Source organism: Salarias fasciatus, chromosome 12 (genome assembly GCF_902148845.1).
Source record: "Salarias fasciatus chromosome 12, fSalaFa1.1, whole genome shotgun sequence".
Classification (NCBI taxonomy): Eukaryota; Metazoa; Chordata; class Actinopteri; order Blenniiformes; family Blenniidae; genus Salarias; species Salarias fasciatus.
The window spans coordinates 11,741,323-11,763,438 of NC_043756.1; the positions used below are offsets into that span (position 1 = coordinate 11,741,323).

Below are 22,116 nucleotides of genomic sequence, written 5' to 3' on the forward strand. Positions count from 1 at the left end.
AGCCATGAAAGACTCAGATAAGGTAACGTGATCTGAAAATCATACTATGTATGCAGTTGTATTATAAATAGCGAGTTTATGAAGAATGTTTTTCAGAAGTGCGTTTCCAGTTTCTTTTGCACGTTGCGCTCCACAGCGACTGACATTACACTATAGAATCTGTTGTCTATTTGACCCGATCGTGACACCTGAAATATGAGACAGTCATACACATATCTATACAGGCCTTTTGTGGCCTCAGTATGGAACCAAATGAAACGGAGACCATAAGTAGCCTCAGCAAATGGTTTCATAAGCAGCTCACTGAAGCATGATGCTTTCATACCCAAAAAACCTTTACTATTACTCTTCACATATTACTGCTGATACAATTTATTCCAGGCTCTGTTTTGGCAAAGATGAATGATTCCCTCGACAGATTCCGAGAGTGAGCCATCCATGTGTCTCTCTCAGATGAGGGCTGTACTACAGAAGAAGAACAAAAAAAAATCACTCACATTAGGAAAATCAAAATGGAGGAAAGAGATGTTTTTATGACTCATGCCTTCTCAAGTTCTGTTTGGTTTTGGTTGAATAGACTTTAAGAGGTTTGTCTAGACTGAGGTTAGAGCTGAGGGCAAACAAGGGCCGGCTTTTATTGCCGAGACGCAAACTTCAAACAAGATTTATCATCGCTCCCGACGCTGAAAAATACTGTCTTTAATCATTCATGTCAAGAGGGATAATGGATAGGTAAATTTGTCTTCCTGTTTCCAAACAGAGCAGTAATGGTATATCAAATAAACGCATCGCCACTATTGAGTGAGAGCCACTTCAATCCAACTCCAGCTGCGCGTGTTTATTCCCGTCGACGGCTGAAGAGATGCAGAGCACAGCGATGCCAAATAGCTCAATATAGCATGGCTGCTGCTTTGATCAACCTGCCAGCAGTAAAGAGCTGATTGATCATAATGGTAATCGGATCAAACCAAACAAGTCGTAATTAACTAAATTCGCTCAAGATCCTTGCTAAACAAGTTTAGCGCAAAGACAAACCCCGGCCTGTGTTAAAACGCATTTGTTGCTTTTCAGCTTCTGTTTCCTGAAGTTCCGCTATAGACGGATGACAGGAGGGAGAGATGGGTGGGGATGCTGCGGTTGGGAGGATATCATGCCTTTACTCAAGTCTTTGATGATCAAGGTGGTGAAGGTGGAGGGTGGGAGGATTCGCTCGTAACTCACAGCGTTACATTATAAATCCTGCTGTCTCATGCAGGTGAACAGTGTATTGATTTTTGCTGGAGAAATATAGTCCTTCCAGGTCGTTTGCCTTTGTTGATATGTGGCATTGTGGCGTGGAAAATGAGTTGCAGAGGTCGTCGGGATGAGATCAGATCTAAACCTCACCTCAACATTTGTCTTTCTAATATTGGCTGTTTTGCACAGTTGTAGCACTTTTTTGTCGCCATGATTGCAGCGTGTGCCGTGTGCACGGAGTGTGCTCGCAGTATCTCAGCTGTATTTTTTTCAGTTGTTTGTCTCTTGTCTCGCAGACAAACTGCTTCTGTTTGAATCAATTCATCATTATCTGTCCAACACGTAACGCCTCACACTGTATTCGTGCTACTGACTGATAAATGTGTCTTGAGCCATATGGATAAGTCTTGGTAAAAAATACTCTCCTTGATCTCTGCTGCTCCACATCCAAATCTGTTGAGGAAACTGTCAAAATGTGCTGTACACTTATCTGAACCCCGGTGTTTTAAATAAACAAATCTGTCAGTAATTAAAATTCCAAGAAAAAAAAGAAAAACAAAACAAAACCTCCCGGGTCTCCTAAAACAAGAGTCTTTTGTTTGGAGTTTGGTTAAAAGGAGCTTTTTGTAAAATCAGGAAAAAAAATTACATATTTAGTGATTATTGGCAAGCCTATCTGAAAAGGAGTCACTCTCCAACAGAATGATTGCATTTAATTAAGGATGTAGAAGCACTGAGGAAAGACAACACTGACTCAGATTTATGCTTTACTTTCAGCTTTGCAGGTCGACTGTGTTGGTCGTCTGGCAGCAAACTGCAAGGAGGAAAGTCTGGGTTAGCGTGAAAGGTTGTGTTTTTCATTCAGTGAAGCATGATATCTGTCACTGTATCGTGTGTTTAGCACCGACTGAGGAAAAATGCATGCGGTACATAACTTCCTACTTAACAAAACCAGCCAAATATTCAATTTTCCAACCATAGTTTCAATATTAAATGCAGGTTTCTGGATGTGGGGAGCCAAGCAAAAGCCTCAGCAGCAACCAGACTGTTGCCTTGGACATTTTTTTTTTTCCACAGAAGCAGATGGGCTGGGGTGCACAGTGGCAGATCATTGTTATTATGGTCACACAGTTGGGGAAAGTTATGGAAAACGTTCGTTATAAGGCAATCTAGCACAGTTCAGTCAGTGGAAAGTGAAAAAAAATCAATGCGTGCCATTGTAAAAGTACAAAATGTAGGAATATGTTTGATGTGACTGCAGGATTTGGATCAATGTTTTCTTTCTTTTCTTTAATTACTTTGAGTTAAAACACTGAGTGCCGCTGTAAAAAACGGTGCTATTTCTCAGATCATCAGTGGCAAAACACCAAAATGCTCAAAGCGGTTTTACATTCTCTGGCCCGATCATTGCTCGCTCACTAAAACGCTCAATCAAAACCTCATTTTCGGTGCATTTATGATTTTTAGTGCTCAGTATGTTTACTGCAAAAAAAAAAAAAAAAAGAAAAGAAAAAGTAGAATGACACAGAAAGGGGAAAGACTGAGCTGATGCCTGTGGTATCAGCAGGAGAGAGAAACAGAGAGGCCTGCTGGGGGAGCATAACTCCACTCTGTGTCCCGGCGCTTAGAGAGGAGAGGAAAAGAAAGACACAATGCAATATTCTCTTTGGAATTAATTCACTGTCTCTTCTCCAAGAGCATCTAATTTAGTGTTGCTTGCCTTCCTTACTGTCTCAATCTGCCCCTCGCTCTCTGTCTCCCCTGCTTTCTTCATCCATCTCCTTTACTATCTCGCGGTTTCCATCCTGCTCTGTGCCCCCTCGCCCCCCCTCACCACCACCACCACCACCATCACCACCTCTTTCCTCTCTTCCTCCTCTCTCTCTCTCTCTCATTCTCTCCTTCCCCGCCCGGGGCCTTTGTGAGTCTGCCGATGTGGCGAGCGCAGAGAGAAAGAGCGACGCCTTGAACACGACTCAAGCAGTCTGATTGGGAAAGAGAGCACAGGAACCTGGAGACATGGGAGATGAGAGAGGGAGCGAGTGGATGTGAAAACGCTCTCCTCACACTGTGAGACGGAGGGAATGCAGGGCGAGCGTAATGACGGAAACACCGACAGGCAGGAGAGAAGAAAGTGGTTATCCCCTCATCTGCTTGTTTTCAAGAGGTTAACCTCATTAAAACCGCGCTTATGAAAATGCTGAGGGCATGATGGATGCAAAAATAAATGGTACAGTAGTAGGCTCGCACGCGACTGGATCTCCACCTGTTAAGATTCAATTTGAGAACATTTCTGTGTCCTGAAGGTGCTTCTGCCGTAAGGCTATTTGGGCGAAAGAATGCAGTCATTGTGTAAACAAGACAGATTCTGCTCACCAGAGAAGAAGAGTAGTCAGTAGTTTGGAACTGTGCAAGAATTGAAAACACGGTGCAAGTTTTTTAGTGGCTGAAATAAATAAATAATAAATAAATAAAAAAAACAGGAGTAAATGAGTCAAATATGAGAAGGTCACTGTGTTTTCCAGCCCGTTGCTCATCCTAAATGGGTCCCCGTGGCCTAAATGAGGATAGATGTGAGCCGAGGAGGATTCACTGGTCTCAGCTGAACCTCTCAACAAACCGAGGGAGAGACAAGGGCACAAGAGGCGAACGGAGCGGAGCTGGAAGAAGGACTGGCTTTGGCGAGGTTTAGATATAGTGGCAGTGGGGGATTTAGAGAATGCAGTTGTTGCTGTTGTCTTCAGTGTGTAGGCTGGCAGCCGAGACTGGAAGGAGGTCAAAGAGCCTCTACAGATTTACCAGAGAGTTTTGGTGCTGATGGCCAATCATCTCTAATCATCTCTCAGTAGCTGTTTTTTCCCCTCTTTCTCTGGTATAGCTCAGAATGTTATGTTTCTTTTTAATATTGATCCTGTAAATGTTGTCTGTTGCTCCAAATGTGCTCATCAAATAAAGTATGTTTACTGTTTTCTGTCTTTTAGACTTAACTCCTCACAGAAGACAAACAATACAAAAGGGATCTAATGTATTAAAACCTGAAATTAAAATAGTTGGTGATACAGAATAAGAGCAGACTAAGTCTGGAGACCTAAAACAATGAATCTCTCCATGATGAAAGAGTAAAGGGTGACGTCTCATTAACATGACAGCAGATTTCACTGTGGCCACGGTCAATGATTTATTAGTCTTGACCAAGTGCATGTAGGTAGAGGTCTCTATCTACATTAAACCATAAGACACTTGATATCTTTCATGATTCATGATGAGGAGCCTGGAAACTACTCAAGGTCAGTCCGATAAGTATCGGACGTTGGGAGATGATTTTACCTTGAAAGTTGAGTCTTGCTCTTCTCTTAGAGTTGAAGAACGTTTGGAAGTAGAAATGTTTTTCACATCGTTCTTGAACACAACGCTCTTAATGGCCTGAAGTTATCAAAAGACAAATCCAGATTCTACTCAGCTCTCACAAGCCTTCATTACCAAGAACTTCATTAGGTGTGCAGTCACAGTTTCTATCAGTGTAATTTTGAAAATCACAACTCTTTTGACAAAGTACAGATTTAACAACAGCCAATTAGAGGTGTGTGGAATATCACACATGGCATAGGGGCAATCAGTGTAGCCTCGGCTCAGAGACATTCCTACACCCGTGTATTTCCAGTGCTTTATCAGATGTGAATGGATGAAAGGATGAGTCTGAAGTGGTTCTTGAGGTGAATGATTTATTGAAATAGTCACATTTTGAATGAAGATACAAATATTTTCAGTGGTTCACATCTGTTGTCCACCTTTCTTTTAAAGTAATAATAATAATAATTTGAAGAACATAATTTGAGAAAATGTCTGGATGTCATTGTTTTCAAGAAGCTATTAAGTTTTCTATATATTGACTGGAGCTCTGCACAGGATGGAACCTTGTTGCATTTGATGTGATCCCCAGAGTCTGCAGAGGGAGGACACATTGGAGGCACTCTGATTTTAACTGGGCCATGAAATGTTTGTCAAACTAGTGCTTTTAGGATGAAACTACTTCCCATTGTTATTTTGAAGAAAGACGAAAAACTTTTTTTTTTTGGCAAAGTTGGATAATCTAAATCAGAAGAGTGAGCCAGATTTTTTTTTTTAATTAATTTATTATTGTGTTCTGTTTGTACAGTTCACTATAGAAGACACATTGTTGTGAATATGTTGCTGAGTTTGAGGATTAAACTCTAGGAATCTTATTTAAAAGCGCTTCTATTTAACGGGATCTGCCGTTTGGAACTGGAACCAACTTAAATTGAAATTATAAAGCATCTTAAGTATATCCTCCTTGTACAGTTTAATGTTGGAGTTGTTTCAAGACTTATTCAAGATCTGCTCTTTAAATCTCTGTGGCTTTTTCTAAAATAATAACGGCATATTCATAGTCTCCAACTTCTCCAGTGTGTAGAGTAAGCCGCTGGGAGTAAAGAAGTTAGGAAAATATTGAAGAGGCTGATTATGCGCAGTGTGAAGTCCCATCAGGGCGCACTGTTGGAAATGCGCTTCAGGAGGCGGAGGACGTGGAGGAGGAGGAGGTGGTGGGAGGTTACTCCACGGCCATACAGCGCCTCAGTCGGCTTTACCGTGACCTGCCGTGGAGGAGCGCACAGCCAACCTGACAGGGACCGGTTTGGGGTTTTGGGCACGCGGACTGCGCTGCAAGCTGCGTAAATGCGCACCGTCTGGACTGTTCCTTCAAAGCAAAATCTCAATTCTGTTTCCTACTGGGCATAAAAGCACAACGTTTGGTTGCTCTGGCACAATCTAAAGAATAATAAATTAGAGAAATACATATGACAAAAATTAAGCTAAATAATTCCCAGAAGTCATTCAGTAAAAATGGGAAAATAAAAACATAAAAATAGATTATTCTAATTGCGACACCAAGTTTTCCAGCATCCTGAGGAATGAGTTGCGTGGGTTTATTTTGTAAAGGCTGATCGGAAGTGGCGGTGTGTGTTGGTGTGTGAGGCTTCACAGCGGCTGTCCGGGAGCACGGAGCGCGCACGTCGCTCTCCACTACATCGCATCACTGCGGTAGGAGCAGCAGCAGCAGAAGAGGAGGAGGAGGAAGCGCCCGGCAGGCTCACTTCACTTCTTCCCGCACGACCACATCCAGGTGGCCAGTGTGCGTGCGTGTGTGTGCATGCGCGTGTTTCCCAGCCGACTTCACCACAGAGGAGGTACTTTACCTGAGAGGACGTACAGCAGCAGCAGCAGCAGCAGCAGCAGCAGGCCCGGGGCGATCCGACAGCCCAGCCAGAGCCGCGGACGGAGAACTTTTGACTTGTGTTGCGTGATTTTATTGTGCCTCGTCTTCGTAACCTTGGAAGTCGGACTTGCGCGTCAGGAGAGGATGGGACCGCTGCTCCTTTCCATCGCCCTGTGTTTGGGCGCCGCTGTCCCGCAGCATGTGAGAGGTGAGTGGAAAAGTGAGAGCCCTGTCATGATCCCAACATTCTGCGCGGCTGTCGCCCTGAGGCAGAGGAGGAGCACAGACCGATCAATAGCGATCGGGATTGGCACACGGATTTTTGAAGTGACTATTGGAAAAAAAAGGGGAAACCCCACATTAATAGCGAGGTGGAGGGACTGTATGGTGCGTCTGTGGCGCGCCTGTGTTGTTTGCGGATTACGGACGAGCTGTCAGCGCGCTTTGACAACAGCCGCTTTTTGGTATCTGTGTTATTTCTGGCTTGTTGTGTTGTGGGAGACACTTGTTTGAGTCGATCAAGCCGATAATTAAATGCATTTATCAGTGCGTAATTTCCCCTCGACAAGCAGCCAAGTCAGCTCGCACATATGGGCGCGCAATTATGGTTAAAATGTGCACCGCTCCGTTATTTTGTGCGCCCTCCCGTGATTATCTTCAGCTGCTGGCTCCTCTGCTTTGTGATGCTCCCTGTGGATAGAAATGTGAGGATCCAGATATAGCCTCAGTTATAAAAAAAAAAAAAAAAAAAAGATAGAAAAAAGGAAAACCCCCTAAAAACAAAACGCCACTTTGTCTTCTTCTCGTTTTAAATAACCGAATTATGACAAAGGGCATGTACTGTATGCGGGGAGGTTTTCCTGGATGTGGGTTAATCACAGACACAGATGGTATCACTTGGAGGAGATAAAACAGCCTCCTCTATTAGTTGTGGAGCCAGTATTGACTTGATCGGCATCACAAGAAGATAGGTTGCAAGTCTGATGTTTTCCCTCCTGAAAAACTGGCACATTGCCTTTATTTATAGATTCTCCTGACCCCCTGTATCAGCATCCAGATCTTTTCACACCCTCCCCTCTTTTGCTCTCCCACTTCTCCGGTAATTGGGATGTTTAAGGTTCTCCCTGCTATAGATTTTCCATGAATGGCGCAGAACTGTACCTGTGGGATTTTCTCTAAAGACAGCAGCGGAGCCCCCTATGGAAATGGGTCATGCCATCCTCCCTGTCACCATTCATTTAGCAACAAGCTTGCCTCAGGAGTCACACATGTCAAAAAAAACCCCTCATTCTTTACACCAAGAGTGTGCCTCAAGCAGAGTTTCTAAGGATCCTAAAGCCTCACAGTGTCAACCCGGAGTCAGCCGTGCATGACAGCACTCCCTGGTAGGCTGGCATAATGAATGCAGGAGGCAGGCGGGAGTCGCGGGTCGTGTGTCGACTTGTTTTAGAGCTCATTGAGTTAAAAATACACCTACAAGTGCCTCAATTAATACTATCCCGGTTAAATGAGAGGTATTGCAAAGCAGGTCCACAGTGAGGAGCTGGTTTGAAGAGGATGGGAGGTGGATGGAGGGTGTTAGCTGTGTGTCTCAGTATGCTTTCAGTCATAATTCACTGTCATCAGGTATTTCAGTTGTTGGATGTTTGGAAAAAAAAAACAGCAACACAACCATGAGATTGGCTGGACTGGAAAGCATATATAGTCTCAAGAACATAGCGAAAGATGTCTTTTGGATGCTTCTCTAGATGTATTCTACTTATCTTTATTCAGGGCTCAAAAACACCAGCTACCCTAATGGATATATTCCAACACGCTCTCTTATTAGGGTGTCACAGGGCACGACTGTCCGCTGAAACAAATTGATGGGGTAGAAACAGTCGCCCTCAGGTGAAACAGTCCACATTGTTTCCAGTCGGCGTGCCATACATCACCTTGTCTGGTTGGTTACTGCTGCTGACTCTCGGACATTGTTTGCGATGCCGCCTGTCTGCCCGGACAAAGCACATTACGCTGTGTGAAAACGCAAGATGCTTCTGCGCTTGTTTCCAGTCAGTTCTAATGAATAACCATCTTAATTTTGGTCTGAATGAATTCACAATTAGACCCTTTTTAGGCAAATGGACAGCCATCTGGAGTGGCAGGGCGGCTGTCTGCTGTTGGTAAATTGTGATTAGCGGCAATATTGTTGGTTTTCTGGTCAGTTCATTCAAAACTTCTCGAGTGTAAAAAGACTTGAATGCTTTCGGATCGGGACAGGAGCAATAAGATGCTCATCATGCTAACAGACTGCAGATTTACGGGGTTTTGAACTTCAGGGGAGCTCGGCCATTGCTTGTAGGAATGATGTCTGGGCCATTTGGATTAACAAAAGAGACGGTCCCGGATTAAGTTAATAGCTTGGATGCCCTTGATTTTCTTGAGATTAAATTTTCTGAAGTCCTCTGGTGCCGAACTGGGGAGAAAAAAAAATAGGACATTTGTTTGCAAACTGTTGAAGGGACTTTAATGGAAGGTACATGCAGATGATAGATGTTATCGAAAAGCTCATTACATTAACCGGTCACTGAAGGTTATGGGTGACGCACGGGTGACTTTTAACAACAATGGCTGGTGATGGACCTCTACAGTGCCCTTCACTCTGCCTTTAGATGGCACCATCTTTAATCAGCGCCGAGACTCCGGCCTCTGTCAGATCTGCTGCAACGATAACCAAAGAAATCAAAGCAACTCTTTGGAAAACAACTGATGCATATGGATGTGTGGATGTGCAACAAGGAAAACTGGAGGGAGCAGTGAAGCAGTGTCTTATCTTTCGATTTATGGAACCTTTGTGGACTGTAGTGATGCTACCAAATGTGTTCAATATGGGAAAGTGTCCTCTTTTGTTGACACTTTAATGGATGCACTGCTTTAAAACTTTTGTTTTGCTTGATCCTGTCGTCCTGCCTACATTTCCTGACTTACTGGGTGGGCACTAAAGGGGCAGCTATACAGCTTAACTCTGGCTCAGCCCTCAGATCAGCAGCGTAGTATTTGAGTAGGTTATCTGAACTGACACAGACTCATGTTCACTTCACTGTAGAAACAAAGTGAACGTGCCACTGCTGTTTTTGCTCTGTTTCTGTGTCTTATATTCTCAGATGTAATCGGATAAGCATGTAGTTGGCTCTAAGTGCCTGGCTCAGCTGAAACAGTCGGCCACGATGAGCTTCGTCAGAGATTCTCAAGGTGAATTGAGACACGTTTGTACATCAAAGACTGAAAATTGACGTGTGTCAACACGACTGACAGACGAAAGACAAACTCAAAGCCTGATCATCAATATGATTCACATAGGGCGTTATCTTTTGATCTCCTCACCATTCAATCCATGTCTGTTTTTTTTATATCTTTATTCATAAAACTTTTGAAACTTTTTTTTTTTCCCCAGACACATGAAAGGTAGATTTTTAAAGAATTATGTAATATTATGAAGGCTGCCCTAAGCCATGCTTTCCTTTGCATTTTTATTGTATTTGTCAGAATTCCCATCATGCCTGGCATGGGGCTGGGAGACATGGCCCAAAATTCACATCTCAAGGCTTTTTCTCCAAACGGCGATAGACTATAAACTATCACCCAGCCCATATCAAACATTCTAAAACTATCAAACATAAAACTGGCACATGTTGTAAAACTATCAGCCTGAAAGATTAAACACACACACACACACACACACACACACACACACACACACACACACACACACTAAAAAATCCCGTTAAAAGATTATGGAAATACTTTGTTTGTAGTGTCACTTCATGTTGAGTACAGATCAGCTTTTTTCTACTAAGAACATGCAGCAGCCTGTCCTTTCACAGTTTGAGTGTTTCGAAGGACCACATGCTGGTTTTAAGTAATCCCACTGGGTCACAAATAATGACTCAACTTTTCGAGTCATGAGCAAAACCTGCTGTGTCTATGTCTGTGCGTGTGTGTGCGTGCCCGTGCATTTGCCCAAAAAGTTTATAAGAAAATTTTATGATGTCTTGTTTGAACGAGAAGCCCTGTATTTGTATTTTAGGAGATGTTATCTGAATTCCTTGAGACACAGTTTTCTTGACTCAGGTCTTATTAAAAGAAATCGTCTGTAAAGACACTCTGTATGCCAACACTTTACATTTAGCCTCAAGCCCCTAATGCATTTTGGAAAGCAAGTCCTGGTCTTTAATTGCTGTTCAAACAAATCTATTTTCGCATGAAATGTAATTTAAATATTCTAGTCAGTAGCAGATATTGTTAACACATCCACTTTGCTGCAGGACCATGGGTTTCTGACTGCATCGCCAGATGAACACAACATCAGAAGACATGTGCAAGGCACAGCATATAATGGCATTTATTTATTTATACACAGCATTATTAATAAGCTTCATTGGCAGTTTCTGCATCGGTGTTTGAACACAAGCAGTGGATGTTTTCCCTAATGAGACACCGCTAAATATAGCAGCTCGGTACAGATTGGGCTTTAGGAACAGGTTTACCTTTACAGCTCGCTCAAACTGAGACTATCATGCAGACAGGTCCAGGCATTAACAGGCCATTCCGTGACTCACATTTTCATACAGCAGATGATGATATTTGTGCTGGACTGACCCTTTATGACAGGTAAGTGCAGAAATTACACATCAAGCCTTGTTGCTCCTTTATCTTCCAGCAATTCTATTATTGTTACTCACTATTATGTCATTGGCCACAATGAGATATTCTACACCTCTGTTGGAGGGCTGTCGAATGCAGAGGTAATTATAAATTCACCTCGCAGCTTTGAACAGCATGCACTGAAATCTTGATACCACAGAGTCAGAGTTACAGGCTCTGTGTGTTTTAAGTGGGAGGAGAGTGTAGGCATTTCCAGAAAAAAAAAAAGCAGCAAATACTCATGCATTGAATTCCTCTGTCAACATCTGGGAACGTATACATTTATCTCAGTGTGCAGTATATTTTAGTCATTTATTTTTTACAGGAGCTACAGTTCATATGAAAACGTGTTTGAATGTGAACACAATGCCCATTGCAGTGATAGCATTAGGATGCAGTGCAAGCTTTGCTGATTCTATTTTTCTCAAAAATACGTTATTCTAAACATGTTTCCTCCAGTAGCTTGTGGGCTTTTCTCTGTGGAGTTTCCATGTTCTCCCTCCAGTTTTCAGTCCAGAGCATGCCATCAGGCCGTGCCCTGCTTTCCTCCATAGTCACCTGGGATGGACTCAAGCAGCCTGTGGCATCAAGGGTTTTCTATCCAAAGACGTGTGTGTTTGGTGAATTGGCGTCCCTAGGTTGTTCAAATGTGTCAGCAAGAGAGTGAAGTTGTCGTCCGATAAGGTTCATTAGGCCTTTTTTTGTATTCATGGTTTGGATTCGTATACACAGGCCAGAGTTATTTTGCCTACCTTGACATGTTTCGGCTGCCAAGCTGCAGCCTTCCTCAGAAGTTGTCCCTTCCTGTGGAAACTCTATGGTTCACACATTAGTCCATGGTAACTTAGGTAAAGAAGATGGAACATGAATGGAGCATGCATTATTTGAGATCATCAAATGCGATGTCAGTCCTTTATGTGCCAAACAGTTTGATATGAGAGCACCCAAACTTAAAAACAATCTAAAAAAAAGACATTTACACATTCTATGCTTTTTATGTTGCCTTCATTCTGAAGTATTGTTTTCATTACACGTTCTTTGGCTTGTTCATGTAATGTAAAAGAAAAAAAAAAAATCATTTTCTGCTCTTGTTAACTTCTAGAGTATAATTACTGTGCAGGAGCCAGTTGCTTCTTTTGGGAATCAGTGAAGCACTGCAGGTCTGATGTCTCGAGGAGAGCGAGAAGAGGAACGACTGCATGCAGCCTCACTTTGTGTTTTCTTGTTTATCTTGCAAATAGATGTATATGTTCATCCATTGATTTTCTGCTCTGTTGTTCTTTTGTTCTTGTGAACACCTGCCTCTGCAAACATCAAGTAAGTGAGTCCATCAGCGAATCAGCAGACATCTGCTGCATGTTCTGTGTGTACGTGTTGTGAAAAGTATCCAAGAAAATGTCCCTAAGAAATAGTGTGAATTGTCTTTTTATCTCTTAAGTGAACCATGCGAGCGTTTTAAAGTGTAGCAGGCGTGGCCGTCCTTTGTGAGAGAGGTGTCAGCCGTTCATTATGAGTGAAAGAGTCCACCTTTCTACAGGATATCAATAAGAAGAATACATTATTTTGGATCAGCTGCAGAAGCCTGTGTGAGGAGTTTGTTTTTAATTTTTTTTGGAGGGAGACCAAAGCTTGAAGACAGAGCTTCCAGAGTTTAAAGCTTGTACAGGTGGATGAATGATGCGGAAAACCTCTGAATGTTTGATGTTTCACAAAACTCAGGCTCCTCCTGACACAATCCTGTGATATAATATCTGCTCCCTGTAGGGTATAAAATCTCTTTCGACTGTATGCTTGTAATCTTTTTTTTTTTTTTCCCTACCTTTGAAGACTTTCCTAACATACAATCAGTTTTACAGCAGGCTTATGGCTGCAATTAATGTGACACTGGAATAAAGTTAATCAAAACTGGCAACATTTCTGCTTGTATTTTATTGGACAGGCATGCGTTTTGCTGCTTCAGACTGAACCTAAGTCCACCTTAGTCAACTTAAGATTGAGGAGTTAAGGCAATGAGCTTTACTTTGGTCTTAAATCTCTCCATTGGGTTCTGAAACACCGCTGCATTTTCAATAAGCACTATCTACTTATTTGAGATCAATGGGTGCAGGTGGCTTAAGTTCTTACGGTCGACAAGCCCTGAGGAGATGTGGGCTCCTCATTCCTATTCCGGAGCCGTACTTTAAATCATCAGGCAATCTAGCCCTGCACACAAGTTAAAAGGTAACACGAATTATTGAGCTATTGAATTATTTTTCAATGTAATGTAAACTTGTGGAGGTGTGTGCATATGGTTCCACAACAGCTACAAGAAATATTTTTCAGCTATAAATTCAACTACTGTGCAACATATTGAGTGGACCACAGAGCTGATGGATTTGAACTTTTACTCAACTAATAATCAAACAAAAAGGACATTTTTGGACCTTTTTGGCCTGCCTATTGTCGTATGTGATATGGGTAAAGAAGGGAAAACTCCTCTCATGATGCACAGACGGCCGAATGGCAGGTTTCTGACTTTGTCACACGAAGTGAAAATTGTGTTGAATTTGTGGCCGGCTCTGCATTGTCTTCATCGTACAGGCGGGCCTCGTAAAGTGGCGACGCGTGTGTATTTGAGCATATTAGTGTCTGTACCTTGGTGTGTGTGTGTGCCTCAGTGGTTGATGCTTAGAGAGGTAACCCAGAAATGTCACCACACACAGTGGAGGCAGCAATTCTGTTTTTTTGTTTTGTTTTTTTTTTTTTTTTTTTTGCGCAGTGTAGATGAGCACCTATGCAGAAAACATCATCCCTTTGTTTACTATGTCAACAAGTAAATAATGCTGAAACCATCAATGGGATGTTTATTGAATGACAGACGAGAGCAACAACCCTCATCAACTGCTTCCTATTTATTTATTTATTTATTTTAGGGAAAGGGTATCGGAGGTAATGGCATAAATTACACGTTATGCACCGAGCATCTTCAGTCCAGATGTTCTGGTTTACCCTCGGGGTGTGTAGTACCAGGCAGGGAAGGAATCCACAGAGAAGCAGAGGAAGAGAGCTTAGCCCCAGAGTGAAAAGCCCCTTTAATGTGAAGTTCAATGAGCAGAGAGCACTCACCTTCAGACTTCAAAGCGAGGCCCATTAGAAAACTCAAAAAGAATGATCTTCTGGACTCCGCAATCGCACAGCTTTGTCACAAAAAGAGCTGAGAGTTGCAACAAGTTGCACCATTTTGGTAATTGTTACGTGCAGCATGAAACTGATGATTAGATTTTTTTTTTTTTTTTTTCGCTCTCAAAATGTTTCTTTTTCGGGCTCGGATGGTTGGCAAAGGCCAGCCGAAGTCCTTACAAAGTAGAACACACCATCAAGTTAATTAGGTAGTTTTAGAGGATCAGTGATAGACAGAAAATAGACAGAGAGAAGTGAAGGCTGAAATTGAATTTAACAAATGCCAGTGGGTGAAGTGTGTGTTTCAGCGACGGGCAGAATTCAGCTGGTTTGTTTTCTCCTTAAATCCTGTTTTGACTTAGCTCAGTAATAATCAAGGACAACCTGAATGCTGCGATTGTCACTTACATGCACTAGATCAGCCTGAGATAACATAAAACAACGAGGTGAAGGGTTTTTCCAGAAATGGAACTTACACCCATCCATTAAACCATCCGTCTTCTTCTTCTACCTGCTTTATCCTGGCTTGGCTTATGGAGAGACGGATCCTCTCCCAGCTGACGTGGCAAAGGCAGAGTACGCTGAACAGATTGCCAGTAAATCACAGAAAGGCTGTCAATCCTACACACATAGACACACACACACAGACACACACACCTATGAGCAGTTAAAGCCCCCAATTAACTGAAGACACAGTCTTGGATTGTTTGTGAAAAGCGTAGCACTTTAACTCATGCAGGCTCAGGGAGAAGTTTATTAACTCCCCCCAACATGGGCTTGAAATCCCACAGATCATTTCGTACTACAAAGTGACAACACTAACCATTTCACCACAGTGCAGCCCTAATTTAACATTCGCAACAGTTATCGCAGTTCTGATTAGTTTCATTGCATTCCTGATCGGTTACGTTGCAGACAGCGAAGGCCAAAAGAGAGGCAGACGAAGCAGTGATGAGATACCGCTGCTGTAAGACATGTTTGCTTTTTCAAATTGAATTGGATTGAATATTGACCAGTCTTCATTTGTGTTCATGAAGTCGTCACTTTTTGACACCTCCTGAAATTCAGAAAGCGTTCGAAGGAATGTTGTATCCTCAGTTTCCTTTATAACTACTCGTTGTTAACTTTTCCCATTCATTAACACAAGCAGTCAGATAAATGAGTTTGATAAATGAGTATCCAGATATTAGTTTTGAGACCGTCTTTAGCTCGTAGCATGCAGCTCGGATCCTCCTGGATCCACTGAGCAGTTAAACTAATGAGGAACATCGAGCCAACTCTTCTGGTCCAAATGTCACTGGTGATTAAGTTGCTGGTGTGTTCAAAATAGCTTTTGCCCTTCCTCTTGATATTTCGTTATAGCATAATTTACAGTCTGCCTTACATTTGTGACTCTCGATAGTTTTAAATATTCTACAAACTGCTGACACTGGTCATGCTCTCCTGCATTCTTGCCGTACTAAACTTCCTTGTTCCACTGCAGAAAAATCAAGAGACAACATTAACATGTTAGAGTTGATCGTGTTTTGTTTCTGTATTGATGTAAAATTGTCCACATCCACATCACGATGCGTTCTAGAAATGATTAATTTCAACATCCGGAGAATCAGAGGCCATTATTTTGTCGAGCTGTCTTATTTCCTACTCCTGGTTGTGATCAGTGTCTCTGGGTAATGATGCCAGACTGACATTGCTGTGCAGCTTCAATTAGCAGTGGGCAGCTGTGTGATTGCTATATGAAAACTCTGATTGGCTTCCCTTCACTAATCTTCTGATGCCCTCATTCCAAGTGCAGGATGTACAGTGGAGGCACATCCCAGGTAGTCAGTCTGGGCTGTCATGAGATGCTTTATACCTGAACCATTAGCTGGAAGCAAAAAGAAAAGACTCTTCAAAGAACAACCCGATCCTTGCGCGTCAATAAGACCTCAGACCTCTCATTTGAAAAGTTCAAGTCGTTCTTTACATTCCACTTTGTTTCCTTCTTGCAAAGCCAACGCAATCCCACTGACATCATCATCACCCTGCCTGAGCATTGTCTTATTTCTGCTATTTTCCCTCTAAAACAGGTCTTCAGCAGTTTGGTCTTTCTATTATTCACCACTGTTTGAGGGTCATTAAATTTTACCGATGTGATCTTTCTAACCTGCTCCGGTTTGTCCCAGGCAGGTGTGCTGTATTGCAGATGCAGGCAGGCTGTACTCAGCGAGCGCCATCCCTGTAAGTCTGTTCTGTACCGAGTGCTGAAGCTGTGAAGACTGACAAGTTCAATTAGCAGCTGAAGAAGTTCAAAAGTTTAAATCACGGAGGGTATTTTTAACCAGGTGCGGCGCACTGAAGAGGAATCTGTGGGATATTTCGCCCTCTCTCACGCTGCCTCCCTCTCACTCACTCAAACAAACTGAAGAAGTTATAATTATATCACATCAAGCCGCAGTTCTGATGTGGCTGCTGCGCCTGGAGATTTGGTTTGATGGAATGAATAAAACTATCGGATAGGTTTAGCCCTCACACTGCATTGGGCTGGTGTGTATGATGCTTTGATGCTCTGAGCCAGTTGTTAATTTTACAGATATGTGCGGCGACTGCGTCCTTAAATAAGTGCTTAATCATAGAGACATGAAATAATCACTGAATAGCAGCGACAGTATAATATTGGAAGGTTCGGCAGTCACTCTCGACTACATCATCACTCATAAATCTGCTGTACTCGGGGCCTTTTTCTACTTAACTCTGAGGCTTTTTGTGCAAGTAGTGCCTGCTACATGAAATTCACTGACCAAGGGGTAAGCAGGATGAAAAAATTCAATTTGTCAAGGGCTGCCCTTTTCACTACGCACAATGCACGGCTTAGGCCAGTGGGTGTGAAGTGCGAGTGGAACAAGCATCGGGAAATATTGTGCGAGTGCTTCTTCATGTTCTTCTAACGTGCAGTTGGAGCTGTGGAGGAACATCAGCAGCAGCTTCACAGCAGCTGCTTTTACCAGATTAACCAAACAAGCAACGCTGCCGGGGGAATGAAGCTGTTGCGCAATTAGACGGTGGACAATTGTCAAAAGGTTTGTTCCGAGTCAATATATGCCTTTTTTTTTAAAGTGGTATAAAAGATTGCAACTGATCACAAGCAGGTGCTCGATTCAGCAGACAGCAAATTCATGGCAAAGTCAATCCAGTAGTGTTCAATACTATTTACAAGTGCTGCTTTGATTTGAACCAATAATTCCCTCAATACGGGTGTTGATATAAACCACTTCCACAAACATCTTTCTACAGCAACTGACAGGGATATTTGTGGCAACTGGATTGATCATTTCCACATCAATTATCACCCTCTGGCTGGCGCTCACCCGCTGGTGAGAAGACTTCAGTTTTAAACCAGATGTTAATATGTACATGTGTGGTCGTCTGTCTCTGTGTCAGCCCTGAGACTGGTGATCTTTCTACAGTTTTTCTTGCATTTTGAATCATCATCTAAGCAAAGCAATGGCATTTTGATAGGAAAAAAAGCAAAAAAACCTAAACATTAGTACCGTACCAGCTTTTTCTGTGCCAATCATGTGTTTGGATTGTAGTATGGACAGTAAAATAATATTCAAACAATAGAACTTGCATGTATTTATAATAAAAAGTCATCTGCCTGGGTTCAGACCTGACGGTTTAGTTTTTCTTCTTACTGTGGAATGACAGCACTGCAATGTGACCAGCAGAGCTTCGGCTTGTGTCTCACTGGATTAATCTGTGCATAAATCCAGGCTTGTATACTTCTGACTATCGTCAAGAGGGTACTGGACGACTTTATGAAATCCCATTTTTGTGAAGGCTCCAGGAAACCAACTGGGTCTAAAAGTAGTTCTTCCCAAGAAAAAATTCTAGAGGATTAAATAGATAATCCAGGAGCTGCACCACAACATAATAACTTGTTTCAGGACTTTATAGTAATCTTTTGACGACAGGGGACAGTGGTATGAAATATAGGAAAAATCCACATTTCTAACTCTCTCCAGATTTATTTTTCTCTTTGCCATGATGTTATAAAGAAACAGATGAATAAAAATGATATCAGTTAGGCTCATTTATCATCACTGTGCCTGTGGCTGTAGTACAGATGCTCCTAACCTAACAGAAAAATGACTGAACATTTGATTAAGCTACACTCGTGCATCCTTTGTGAATTCCGAATCCGTGTTGCTCACTCGCCGATTATATTTATATGGCATAATTTCCCCCTTTCATCCAAAATGCCACATGGAAAACATCACGGCAACAAGAGAGCTAATGAGGTAAACATTTAACGAACAGGGTCAAAGAATTGCCTTCATGTCCTGTTGAATATGCATTAATGCTGGAAATTAGTGACACTCTTTCCCACTGAATTTCATTTTCCTTTTTCGCCCGTTCTGATTTCCTCGCCTTTTAATCTGCACTGGCGCTTTCCATCAGACGCCTTCCTCCCCGGCGCTCGCTGTGAACATCCAGATGAAGATCGGAGCGTCACTTCTTTATACATGTTTGATGAATCTCTTTATGCTGCTTCTGGGATGCGTGCGTGAAACGTGGGAGATCTTGTCTGGGAAAAAAGGTACAAAAGATGGGAGGTGTCCAAGTTTGTAATGAGGCTAGCGAGGCTCTCTCTCTCTCTCTCCTGGCTCGCCAGCAATCTGGGGCATCTGTAATGAGCATGCAGAGAGAGAGAGGGGGGGCAGGGAAAAGACCGAGAGGCACGCTGGAAACTTGCACTGAGCAACAAACTGTAGCATCAGCTGTCCTGTCTATGAGGGGAGCAGGGAGGCGTCAGTCTGCAGTCCCACCGAACAGGAAATACCAGGAAAATTCACTACTTACTGCTCTTTATTGACTTTAAATACATGCTTTCTCCAGGATCTCGGCAGGTTGAATATAAATTCACAATGGTTTTGAACTGATGGAGCAACACCTGTCTGTAGCAGAAAGCAATCAAACTCATTATATGGAAATTACGGAGCCCCGGACATGACATGGTAAAAAAAAAAATTAAATTGTGGCCACGAATTACTAATTCGTTCCCACGAATTACTAATTCGTTCCCTCGAATTAATAAATCGTGCGCACGAATTACTAATTCGTTCCCACGAATTACTAATTCGTTCCCTCGAATAATAAATCGTGCGCACGAATTACTAATTCGTTCCCTCGAAATAATTAAATCGTGCGCACGAGTTACTAATTCGTTCCCACGAATTAGTTATATCATTCATATACTGAACAGTTCAGTAAAGTTGGCAGCATATTGACAGATACGGACTTTCAGTCTCAATAACTCTTTAACAAAATGTCAGTAACATACAAAGGGCGCCTGCATCCCATCGTTGTGAGGTGGACGATATGCTACAAGTTCATTTTTATTAAAAATATCTGTCTATCAAGCAGCAGAAACAATATTGATTTCAATCAGCACCCGGTAGTGCTGCGGGCTTCAGGGACCGTCTACAATTTACAAGACGCAGCAACAGTGAAGACAAATAGCTCAAAAAAACAAAACAAAAAAAACCAACAACTAAAACACAACAACAACAAAAAAAAACGTAATACCACCACTGGAATTTACTACAGTGTCACCATAATCGCTACAACCTTCATTTGTCTCCTATCAAATTTATTGGATATGGTCTTTGTCTTCACTGTTGCAGCGTCTTGTAAATTGTAGACGATCCCTGAAGCCCGCAGCACTACCGGGTGCTGATTGAAATCAATATTGTTTCTGCTGCTTGATAGACAGATATTTTTAATAAAAATGAGCTTATAGCATATCGTCCACCTCACAACGATGGGATGCAGCGCCCTTTGTATGTTACTGACATTTTGTTAAAGAGTTATTGAGACTGAAAGTCCGTATCTGTCAATATGCTGCCAACTTTACTGAACTGTTCAGTATATGATATAACTAATTCGTGGGAACGAATTAGTAATTCGTGCGCACGATTTAATTATTTCGAGGGAACGAATTAGTAATTCGTGGGAACGATTTAATTATTTCGAGGGAACGAATTAGTAATTCGTGCGCACGATTTATTAATTCGAGGGAACGAATTAGTAATTCGTGGGAACGAATTAGTAATTCGTGGCCACAATTTAATTTTTTTTTTTACCATGTCATGTCCGGGGCTCCGTAGGAAATGATTTAGAGTTCTGTTGAACATCTGTTGATGAGAACAGCAAAATATTTGCACGGTTTTATTAGAACAATCCATCAAGCGGTCCAGATATTAGGAGTTACCAATCTAATAACTAAAGGGATTTATTTGTTTATTATTGTGTCTGCCTCTTTAAAAAGAGACCAGGCATTACTATTACTATAGCAAGCAGTGGTTTAAGTTTATTATTTTTCTTCTTCCACCACTTTTATTTGCTACGTAACTACTTTTTATTGAACTTAATGCGTAATTGTTTGACAGTTCAGATGTTAATGGAGAAATGTAGAAGTTTTTATTATGATGATGATGATGATGGCTAATATTATACTGCGGTATTATCACCTTGCCTGTGCAGGAGTCGGTGTTTTGACGAGGCAGTATTCAGTCAGACATTACAAGCTTGCATCACATACAGAACCATTGCAACAACGTTAGCAGTGTCATAACATCATTAAATATCCTTATTATTGGCCTGTAGGGATAGTTAAACCGAACGGAATGCAGCTTCTGCCGTTAACTAGCCCCTGGACAATTTATATAAGTTATGTTTGTGGGTTCTCACATAAAATAAATTGCTTTACAACGTTTGACCAGTTTTGAGCAGTCAGAGGTCGTTTAATTATTGTCCCAAGGTGGTGTTTTGGTCAATGGCCAAGACTGTTGTGGTTTATGTCAGGGAGCGTTGGCAGTGTCACGGGAATTTGCTCCATATACGTACACCTACTGAGGCAGAGTGTGTAATGATTGATCCGTGTGCTGAACCACCCCAGCTTTGCCCCCCATTGACATTCAGTTCTAGAACTTACCAAAACAAGTTTTTTAGCTACAGGTATAATATCCCTGACAGGTTCATGATTCTTACTGAGGCCAATTAACCCCGTATCATTAAGTGGTGCCAGGGCTTTAAAGTGCCAGGGTGACAGATAAATAATTCATTATTATGTCAGCGTGGACTAATATCATTTTAATTACCTTTTGACAGGGTGAAATAATAGCTTTTGTCAATTTTAATATCTTCAACCCATCCCACTTACAGCAAAGTGTTAGAGTACGGTAATTCTGGAGGCTTCTCTCATTTCTCCTCTTGTCTTTACGGCTCACACTGTACATAAGTTATACTTTCACCTGAGGAAAACTATAGGGCTGGGCTGCTAAAAAATCCGGCGGACCCTTATGGCCTGGGACTGAGTGCATTATCGCTGCCCCCGGCCCATGATGAGGAGAGGTATCGATCTTATCCTCCGCCGAAAGCCCTCTGTGCTCCTCTGCAGGGCTTAGAGCTGGTTGAGGCGGTGCACAGTAATGAGAGAAGTGGAGGGCAGAATAGGGGACCAGCTTATACCAAACAGGGATGAAGACCTCTACACTAAAAAAAAGACAGAAGATAGTGGGGCATTTTTTAACCCTTCGCTTTAAGCCAGTATGCGAGCACAGTGGAGGTCTGCGCCACACCTTGGATTCTCCCCTTGATGGTCTTATCTGGAATTTAGGGCTCCGGTGGGAATATATCTCATCACAGACTGTCTGGAAACTAAATTTGGTTCACTCCCACTATGAAGTCAGAGGAGCAGTGAAGGTGGCCTTAAACGATTAAAAGCATTTCACAGAGAATGTGCAGCTCGACCAAACCTG

The 22,116-nt window shown here is 42.2% G+C and overlaps 1 protein-coding gene across 1 annotated transcript in view; it reads left to right on the top strand.

Annotated features, from left to right (window-relative positions):
- Nucleotides 1-6,287: 6,287 nt before the first annotated feature.
- edil3a (EGF-like repeats and discoidin I-like domains 3a) overlaps nt 6,288-22,116 on the top strand; it is a 104,186-nt gene continuing 88,357 nt past the window's right edge. Inside the window, 1 exon segment of the mRNA XM_030104089.1 lies at nt 6,288-6,680. Within this exon segment, the coding sequence (XP_029959949.1) occupies nt 6,407-6,680 (274 nt within the window). The 5' untranslated portion in view covers nt 6,288-6,406.